At 39.3% G+C, this 10982-nt stretch overlaps 1 protein-coding gene across 1 annotated transcript; it reads left to right on the top strand.

The window, feature by feature from the left end:
• Positions 1–3996: 3996 nt before the first annotated feature.
• LRRC17 (leucine rich repeat containing 17) lies at positions 3997–10017 on the top strand. Its single transcript, XM_009902262.2, has 3 exons — positions 3997–4852; positions 8616–8771; positions 9373–10017. The coding sequence occupies exons 1-3, from the start codon at positions 4099–4101 to the stop codon at positions 9774–9776; spliced, it is 1314 nt and encodes a 437-aa protein (XP_009900564.2). The 5' UTR covers positions 3997–4098; the 3' UTR covers positions 9777–10017.
• Positions 10018–10982: the final 965 nt, after the last annotated feature.

Below are 10982 nucleotides of genomic sequence, written 5' to 3'. Positions count from 1 at the left end.
CGTGACTATCTGGACATGCCCGAGACACTCTTTGCTAGCTTGTTCTTTTGAAACTTCATGTGAAACTCAGTGAAATACATAAGGTAGCCTTGCCTGTATTATAATTATACAAAAAAAGAGAACAGAACTGCTAAGTCAAGTATATGGGGCACTTTTTTCACTTTGTATAGCACACAGAATGCTGTAAATCACTTGTAAAAAGCATTTCTGTTACAGCTGCCTTTAAAGTCCTCTGCAAGATTAAAATAAGCACGTTTTCTCCATAAGCTCTGGCACACTTCTCTAACCAGCAGTACACTTTACTAAATGCTACCTTTTTAGCTCTAGCCCCTAGGGAGAACATCAGATTGAGTAAGTGTAAGGCTGCCACGTTTTATTGACTTGAAAAAGTGGTACCACCTATATTGTTCTATACATCATTCCATTTGAATGGAGTCAAACATGCTGACCTGAGAATCCTGGTCAACAAATTTCAATGCATGCCAACAGCCTGCCCTTCAGTTGCCAGCTGCGCTGGCTGTATTGGCCAGAGCAAATCTCTGCTGTCCCATTAGTCAGGTTCTGCCTAGGGATGTGCTTGTTGGTATATACCAAATATGAATCGGCAAGCATACTGACAACCAGAATCAGCACTTATCAAAACACTGAGTCTTTACAATTTGTCAAGCCCTAGCCCTTTCTAACTTACTGCCTTCCTGCAGGAACCTACAAGCAGCACAATCCTTGAGAAGCATATGACCTCTAAAGAGTAACTCTGCAGTTATCACATCATACAACAAGTATTATGTTACATAGCAAGATGATTCTGCAGTTTTTAAATGATTCTACAAGTTTTTATAAGTATTCTTTAAAAATCTTTCTCGGTATAAATAAGCTTTTATGGGAAAAGTGAGGAGTACTCACACTTAACCCCTGGCATTCAGAAAGATCTAAGTCTTGCAAATTATATTCACCTAAAAAACGAGTAAAAGTCACATTACAGGTGACCAGTTTGAACTCTCAGTGTATGACACACATGTCAGTATTCCTACTAAAGTTTCAGTCCATCCAGGCCAATATCTTCCCTGAAACCATGGCATAGTAGATTACAGAGAAGAAAGCACAAAGAACTAGGAGTAGAATACAAAGCTGGAGTAATCTGTCCTGAGGAAATGTCTCACCTTACACTCCACCAACTAATGTTTGGCATAGGAACTAAGCTCTTTTCAGTCCTATGTTATCAAAGGACCAGGAAGTTACTTAATTAAGCAATTTGGTATTAGAAAATGCCAGGATTAAATTTTCCACCTCGGTTTATCTATCCCTCCCATCCATATATTATGACATCTTTTCTCCCTCTGAAGGTGGAGGTGTGGTAACCAGATCAGTTGCAGGAAAAGCCCTGCTTATTTTCTGCAGGTATGGAATTTCAGAGAAATCAGCTGCCTGAGACAGTCTCTTCTCTGTATGCATAATCTCTTACTTTTTAAACTCCTGTTTGCAGAGATTGTTGCAATTTTAGCAAAACAATGACAGCTAGACACTTGACACTAGAAACAACACTTACACACCCCTTCTGCCAAATTTGGAGCCTATCCTCCAGGGTAAAGATGTAAAAACTCCAGTTAAACATAGCAATACTTTTTGCCTTAAAGCACTCTTTAAAAAGAACTGATCTGTCTAAATTGAAATGAAAACACCCATGGCCTGATACATCCTTGTGTACCTTATATGGAAAATGCAGTATGAAAGATTGATGGAGTTCAAAATTTTTATTTTTTTTAATCTTTAAAATACATTTTCATATGGTAAGCCACACACATTTTTCAATTACAACCAAGCATTAGTACAAAAAAGGATCAGTATATTCTGCTCTCCAGGGACTGTGACTTCACTGCTAACTTTTAATCCTGTCTAACTCAGAGCCTTTTTGAAGATGAGGTTGATACTGTGAGGGATTGAACAGCTCAAAGGTACCTAACCAATTAAAATCATTGTTAAGGCTGCTATGCCCCAGAAATTACATCTGACTTACATGTTTTGTGCCCTAGCACTAAATGCAACACAGCCAGAATTTTACAAGTGAACCTGCACATGCTCCTGAAGGCAGCTGCTGGCTTTGGTAGGAGAGCGGAGTATAATTTAGTAAGCAGACAGAACGTAGCAAGTCCTCTTCAGACCCAAGAGATGGAAAGGATGAAGAAAGATTCTTTCCATAGTTATTACCTTTCACCCCCCAAGATCCTTTTCTGTTTCTGAGCCCTCTTGGACAGAATAAGCTATTCTACTACCAGAAAGATGAACAGTTCTAAACCACATAGGGAATCCCAGTTAGAATTCAAGTTACTAAAACACATGATTAATTTACATTGACTAGCATACAGCTGCCAAAAAAGTTACAAATCAAGTGTCCTTTTTTCATGTAAGGGATAAATTGTCAACGCTCATTGTCAACACTCATTCTAACTGTGAAATAACAGAACTCAAATGCAGGCAGACAATGGTAGCTACAGGAACAAAAGGAAGAAAACAGTCAATGGGTTTTCAAAGAGACTGTTACCAACTGGCCACACCGATCAGAGGGATGCAGTAGGACACACAGACAGGATTGCACCACCTGTCCAATAAGTAAGAACTGCACACATACTAAGAACACCCTGCAGTCAAGACATGGTTTAAACCAATCTAACAGCTGGTTTAAAAATTAATGTTTCATTTTAATTTAAAAGATATTTACCTGGTATTAGTTGATTTATTGTGCCACCTTTCCCTCAGATGCAAGAAACAAACAAGTTTTTCTGAGCCCCAAACAATGGTGGCTTAGGAACAGACCAGCCGTGCAATGACCGGCACTCAAGATCAGCATTCAATACCTTCCCAGGTGATAAGGTCAAAACAGAATGAGCATAATGCAAAGATGTCCACAGTCATAGAGAGACAAAAACTAAGTAGTTAAGACAAACAGCACAGAACTTCAAGATAGTTCCAGAAAGAATTATACCAGCAGAAGTAGGAATTTTGTGGGATAGAAAAAAAAATTAGAAAATACAAACACCTGAGGAGTTTTTAAGGAAACACAAGCTTGTGGCCCAAATTCATTGAAAAGTAAGGAAAAGGGCAGTGCAAAGGAATCCTACAGGAATTTCAGGAGAGAACATAGACCAAAACATTACTAAAAATACTGAGGCAATTTGGGACATGTTTGCAGGTTGCAGTTCTTGTCTTCCCCTACAATAATGCATAATGATTGTTTTTGGCTTTCTTGGAAAGGCAAAAGTTTCTGGCTTACCACTCTGTATTCCCCCTCCTCAGGAGGTCCAGATCTGGAAGTGGTTTGAAACAAGCCACTGCCAGGACCTGTAGGTTCTCTTTGGACTCTGCCTGTGCTCAATGACATAGAGCCTCACAGACCCTTAGAGAATACTATTTATGGGTCCTCCTCAGAGCACTTCTGCCAACTTTGCCTACTTGTCAAGGGCCACAAGATGCATTTGGTAGTAGCAGGGCTAGTTATGATGAATTGGGACTCAGCCTTTTTATAGTCCATACTTGAGTGCAGTCTAAACCTGGGGTCACTGCATGACTTTCTCTAGTTTGGCTCTTGTGTGTGTTCCATTGGGTCGAAACCAGAAAGCCGGAAAGTATCAGCTTCCAGCTTCTCTTCATTGCTCATCTTCCAAGATGAACTTAAATACAAAGAAGATTCAGCTTGATCCTGTTTTCCTGGATATGCAAGACCCTTCTAGCAAAAATCAGTTAGAAATTGGTCCATATAGTATCACATGTTTAATCAAAATGAATGATAGCAGACCAGAGACAGAAGAACCAACAAAAACAAACAAACAAACAGAAAAGAGATAGTCCATTAAATCTCTAAAGTATTTGTGAAGCTCCAAGCAGTGTGATGATTGAGTACTTGACTAAATGCTGTGTTATGTACAATCCTCCATGAAAATGCCTGTTTCATCTCATTTTAATGTTTTACTTTTCTTCCAACACAGGGATCCCACACACCCCAGGTGTGCCTCCTCAGATCTGTACAATACTGACTTAGACTATCCAAACATTTCAACAGTTCCAGCTGTCACAGAAAATACTCGGGCCCAGCTGAATGTCAGGATGCAAGTAGTTACTATTATACTACTACTTCTTCTTTGTAAAGCATCTGACTGTAGGAAGACAAGGAACAGGAGTCCGAGAAACCATGAAAGGGAAAACATCTTAAGGAAAGCTCCTAGCACTGCTAAGCGCAGTGCCAGAGACCTCCCATGTGAAATATACACTTATCTTCATGAGAAATACCTAGATTGTCAGGAAAGAAAGCTGGTTTTTGTGGCACCTGATTGGCCAGAAGATTTAAAACACATGCTGCTTGCAAGAAACAGGATTCGTAAATTGAAGAACAATATGTTTTCGCAGTATAAAATACTAAAAAGTCTGGATCTACAACAGAATGAGATATCCAAAATTGAGAGTGAGGCTTTTTTTGGGTTGAATAAGCTTACTACACTCTTGCTTCAGCATAACCAAATTAAGAGTTTATCTGAGGAGATTTTTATTTATACACCTAGTCTAAACTACCTGCGTCTTTACGACAATCCGTGGCATTGCAACTGTGAACTAGAAACTCTCATTACAATGCTGCAGGTTCCAACAAACAGGAATCTGGGAAATTATGCCAAGTGTGTGCACCCAATAGAACTGAAAAATCAAAAGCTAAAGCAGATAAAAGCTGAACAGCTGTGTAATGAAGAGGACAGGCAAGAGCCCCAAAACATAAAGCAGAAGCCTGAAGCTGTCAAACCAGAATTTGATTCCTCTTTGTGCCATATGTATGTGTTTCCTGCACCAACGCTGAACTGCCAAAGGAAAGGTTTGTAACTCCAGGAATGATTTCAATAGTCCTGCTCCTTCACTTCATCTGTCCACAGGTTATTTACAGATACTAATACGATACTAGTAATTGCTTTACTTAAACTAATGCCAGTAATTGCTTTTCTCTCATAACTACAAGCAGCAAGTAGGATTTTTCCCTGCATTTTCACTCTACTCTGCAGTCCCAATACAACAGACCGGGATTTTTTCGTGCTCCAGTACAAGATATGCTACACAAATCAAGGCGAATAAAACTAAGCACATACTCAAGCTGCTGAAGGACCAGCACCTCACTAGTTTAATTTTACAACTATAAGCGCACTCATCAGTTAAGTTACAGTTGTCCTGAAATTGTTTTAGTGGTAGAGAAAAGAACAAAGTGTATTTTCTTCTTCCCAGTATACAAACACAAAGATAGCAACAACTTTGACAGAAGTGATCTGTGAAGCAGGACTGGGGCAGGCAGCTGTGCTCACAATGCCCAAAGGAAAGCCTTTGCACCCTCACATTTCTGGGCAAGATTTCTTCTACTAAGGGAAGAAATTTTCTGCCTGTGTTCATAAAGAAATACCTCCTTTGTGCTCTTCCTCCCAGCACCAAGCAAACATTTCAAATTTGAAGTGCCTTCAAGAAATGTTTTTCAGACACTTGGATCTATTCCATCCTGAAATCCTTCCCAGGCTCCTAAACGTCACAGTTAAGCCTTAAGGGTAAAGCAGCTGGGGCACAGAGCAACACAGAAGTGCACATTTATGTGTGTTTTCTATTTCCCATATTTTATCCCACGATGAAACAAAGCAAACAACAAAACAATTCAGAAAAGGGCCATTCCTCAGCATCACAAATTTGAAAAGTATTACTAGAAGTAGCCAAACTAGAGAGGATTTTTTCCCCAGCTTCTCTGCAGCACAGGCTACAATACCAGAACATGGTTTGCCCACTTGTTTCTTGCAATGTGTTTGCTAAACTTCTATTTGCCTTACCAGTGACTTACATTTATGTAACAACACTGTGTGCCCTTATTCATGGGCCTTAATGCCAGAGAAAAGCACAGAAGCCACTATAAGAAGGCAATACATAAGTACAAAGAATTAACCATTTTGATATTTGATTATGTGATTTATCAGGTAATCTTGTCAGAAAAACACAGCTCACTTTTTCTCCTCTGTTAATACTTTCTCCTTCCTATGGCTCACTTTTATTTCTCTTCTACCATGTAGCAACTACAGACTTGTAATTAAAGATTTAGGCTTTTTTATTGGCTAACATTTATTAATTTCTTAATGTTTACCTACTTTATCTTTCCTTGGAAACAGGATCTTAATTAATCAATTACAGATTGCAATCTCAATAATCCTTAATAGGCTTATGGCTATCCTTATAGCTCCAGTAAACTGTACCACTAAAAAAAACCTCAGGGATATATTATAATCTTAGAATAAGTATCATAGAATTGTTAGGGTTGGAAGGGACCTCAAGGATCATCTAGTTCCAAACCCCATGATATGGGCAGGGACACTTCACACTAGATCAGGTTGCTCAGAGCCACATCCAGCCTGGCCTTAAAAACCTCCAGGGATGGGGCTTCCACCGCCTCCCTGAATGGACGGACTTTGTGGCTCTCCTCATTTAGTGGTACCAAAGAGATGAGCTGAATATATGCATATTCAACTCAAAAACTTTTGGCAAGGAAGAAATTACTTTTTTCTCTCTACTTCATAAAACATTCAGTATGGCCTGCTCTTCATGGCAGTTTCACAGTCTTTTACAGCATTTTAAAATCTGTTTTGCTGTCTTTAGCATTAATGATGAAGGAAGAAAGTTACTTCAACCTCTACATGACTGTACTAGAGGGTACAGGGACTCCCTTCTTAAGGTCATGAACTAAGTCTGTCAGTGCAGGACCTCCTGACTGTCTGGCATGGACACATTGAGTGCATTCAGTATCTTTTAGGAAGTATCAGATCTATTGTGCATATGCTTGACAGCTGGATGCAGACATGCCATGGACATTTGGGATTTCTGAATACATGAAAATCCTTGATGAAAGCCTTGCACTTACTGTCTTTGCATATGATTGCTGTGCAGCAGATGCACAATTTCATTGGAATTTTCATCAGAAACAGTGGTATAATGCACTCAAAATCCTGGAAGGAAAAAATTCTCTAAATTCACATAGACAAGAGTAGGAGGGAACATGCATTGGTTGCCAGAGCAGTAAGATGACATGAAAAGATGCAACCCATTATTTCTTTCCAATGGAGCACATGGAGTGACAAGCAGTGTACCAGTACCATATATCTCTAAGAAGACAAGACGTCAGCAGCTATCAGTTAAAGTAATTCAAACAGCATCTTAAAATACACATAACCATGTGTATCTTCTCCTCTTTGAAGAACTTGTGTCGTCAGAGCAGTGATATGCCACATCTTTCAGTACTTCAGAATGAAAATATCCTGCATCCTTGATTCTGTCTTACCAAAAAACCAACAAAAGTTGGAATCAAATGCACCTTCTATTTGCTTTTCTGCAAAAGAATTTGTATTTGTAAGAACAGTTGAAAAAACTCTCCTTTCTAGTACTGCCAATCTCTGCAAGTCTGTATTCAAGCATTAATTGCATTCATTTGCTGATAAACAAGCCCTGAAACTTTGACATCTGCACAAGCAGCAAGCATTCTAACCAAAGCAGGCTGGAGCAGTTAAAGTGTTTATATATTTATAATACCAAAGCCCTGCTCCAAATCAGATCTGAGGCTCTGAAATGTTGCTTTAACCTCAAAAACTGCTGATGCATTAGACATTTCAGACCTCCAGAAGAACACTTAGAATACACATTTAAGCACAGATCCAGAAGCTGCTTGCTTTCATTCAAAGATGGTTAAATTAGAGATCCACTCATCTTCTTGCAATAATAGCCCAGGAACAGAGCACTCATTGAGCAAACACAGTCCAGGAGATTAGGTTTATTAACATTATCCTGAGAGGATTCAAACCACAGTATGCTCTTCTCAAGAATGTTTCCTTACCACTAGACTAGAAGCTACTCTTTCTGTAACTCTTTTGCAAGGGACACTGCAAGGATATCCACGCAGGTGACTGAAAGGGGCTTGGCTGCCTTGACAATGCCAGCAGGACAGAGAGGTAGGCAGACAGAACTCCACTGTGCTGCGTGCACATAGAGTAACTGTAAGTATCATAACAAACATGAAATCTGAAACAGTAATAAAGCACTACACAACTCTAGCTACAGCAGTGCAACTGTAATGACAAACATTACTACAGATACCGCAACAACTATCATTTTTATTGCCGATAACACTTAGAACATTTCACCTTTTGGCAGCACAAAATAAGATATGAAGGGCAGCACAATAGGAGTTGATTATGGAAGATGTTCATATACCAGTGAACACTTTTTTTAGTTACTCTGGTTTAAAGCCCTTCACACATACTTTTATTAGTGCACTAGCTTCACTACCTAACTGGCCCCTGTGTCAATTAATAGTACAGATCTATTAAAATAAAAATACAGACCACAGAAAGAGGCTTTTACTACAGGCACTAATGAAGGGAGAAACTTGCACATGAAAGGTAATGATACAAAGTAATGAATTCAGAAGTTGAAAAAACACATTGGTGGTGGAAGTGGGAATAAAAGGAAAGAAAACAAGAAAGAATGCTAGACTGACAGAACTCTGTGTGGCATGCAGGTGAAAATCATCTAAGGCTGACACAAGTCATGTCTTTTTCATTTTTAAGATTTAAAGAAAGTTCCAGGTAACATACCTCCAGACATAGTTAAACTGGACCTGTCCAACAACAAAATCAGACAGCTACGAGCCAAAGAGTTTGAAGATGTCAGTGAACTGAAGATACTAAACCTGAACAGTAATGGAATAGCTTACATTGATCCTGGTAAGAGTACATTTAAATATTCATTTAAAAGGGAGTTGTGTTTTATTGACTATAGACTGTGATAACATGTCTATCAGATATAAATGAGGGGAAAGGATATAAAAATCTAGATGTCGGTGCAATTTTACCTTTTGTAACACTCAACTCGTGGAGTAATGGTTTGCACTGTATTTCATGCATTCATAGAATGGCTTGAGTTGAAATGGACCTTAAACACCATCCAGTTCCAACACCCTTGCCATGGGCAGGGACACCTTCCACTAGACCAGGTTGCTCAAGGATGAGCTTTTGAGGTCCCTTCCAACCCCTAGCATTCTGTGATGGCTTTGATGAGCAAGTCAAGCATTCATTCACCTTCGTTGTCCTTCCTCTACCTTCACACATACTAATTCAGTGTTTATAACTTTACCAGCAGCACAAGTCCCCTAATGCCAATATTTTTATACCAATACATCACTTGTCAAGGCACAAGTCATATTTTAAAGCTTAGTCTCTGAAGTCTTTTGTAGCCTTTTGGAAGAAAAAAAAATAATTAGTAAATGTATTATTATGAAACTGTTTTTATTTAAAAGGTGTTAATAACTATTTTTCTGCTAACTAGCTGCCTTCTCAGGCCTCAACAACTTAGAGGAGCTGGATCTATCAAACAACAGCTTGCAGAATTTTGAATATGGAGTACTGGAAGATCTTTACTTCCTGAAAATACTGTGGCTGAGAGAGAATCCTTGGAGATGTGATTACAACATTCATTACCTTTTCTACTGGTTGAAGCATCACTACAACGTTCACTACAACGGCCTCGAGTGCAAAATGCCTGAGGAATACAAAGGGTGGTCTGTTGGAAAATACGTTCGGAGTTACTATGAGGAGTGTCCAAAAGACAAGCTGCCCACTTACCCAGAAACTTTTGATCTGGACAAAGAGGATGAGGAGTGGGAACGACACAAAGAACAATCAGTTCAGACAGTGAAAAAGCATGGTGTGATTGTCACTGTGATAGGCTAATAAGGGAATCTGGTGTGGGGCTTTTAGTACCTTGGGATATTTGACTGACAAACCCACCTTGTTTACATTTCCTGTTCACTGTACTGATGGTTTGTAGGACTATCTGCCTACAGAGATTTATGTTTATTGCAGTTAGTTACAAAATGGCATTAGTTATACAGCATCCCTCATCAAGTAATTGTTTCTGACAATTTGTTCTGGACATTCTTGTGAAATACTTTGGCAACTATTTGAAATTATGTAGTGGAAATCAATAGACACGGATGTGCAGAATGTGATGGGCAGCATCTGGCTTGTGTTGGAACACAGGTTACGTGTTGACATGGACTTGATGCAGGATTGTGACCAAGACACGATTTTCTTGAATGTAATGACAGGGTTTTGTATCCATCAATTTCCTGAAATAGTCCCTGAAAACTTTTCTAAGATTTTTGTATCAGTTTCCTGTTTTTTTACTGTGTATGGAAAATCAAACCGAAGACAAATCTTAAATACAGCTTTAGAAAACCAGTAATGGCAGTTGTCATACTGATTAGGAGTCAAATCCAGAAGTGGGATTCTATTTACTGATTCACCAGTGTTCCTGCTCGGTTTTGAGTGAATAATTCTGCCTCTTCCATACTTGACCCGCCTAAAACCAGTAGCCAAGATGTGGTTGGCTCCCAAGACCCAGCTCCACATGTTCATATTTGCCTAGTTTGGGTTTTGCAAAGACAGAGGTAAAGTCTTTCTAGGATGAATTTTAGGTCATTGTGTCAGTTTGACACAGATCCCAAAATATCACTTTAGGTGAAGACGACCAGTGAAGACTGATGTGCTGTGTACCAAACATGGCAGTGCCCATGCAAACTGAAGGTCAGTATGTTTTGGAGTGCTCACCAGATGGGTGGTACATCCTCAAAGCCCAGCTCACTTGTGAAATGCATTACAGCACTTCCTATCACACAACTGCCTGTGTGAATGTATATTCATTAAAAGCTGTGGTTATGCCAACACTGTGGCACAGAACTGTCCAAAGGCTCTAGCTGAACGTACAATGTCACTAAAGATAAAACTCCTTGCTACATAATGCACTGGCTAAAAGTTCTTTGACAAAAAGAAGCTTAGCTTTTGCAAAGATGGAGCAGGGGTAATGCAGGCAAACACCTTCCTCTGACAATGTCTAGCAGCAAATTCCCTGAGAAAAGACTGTATGAGCAGGAAAAG

This window comes from Dryobates pubescens, chromosome Z (assembly GCF_014839835.1).
Source record: "Dryobates pubescens isolate bDryPub1 chromosome Z, bDryPub1.pri, whole genome shotgun sequence".
Lineage (NCBI taxonomy): Eukaryota > Metazoa > Chordata > Aves > Piciformes > Picidae > Dryobates > Dryobates pubescens.
The sequence above is the reverse complement of the archived record's forward strand: the minus strand, read 5'-3'. Positions and strand labels throughout refer to the sequence as shown.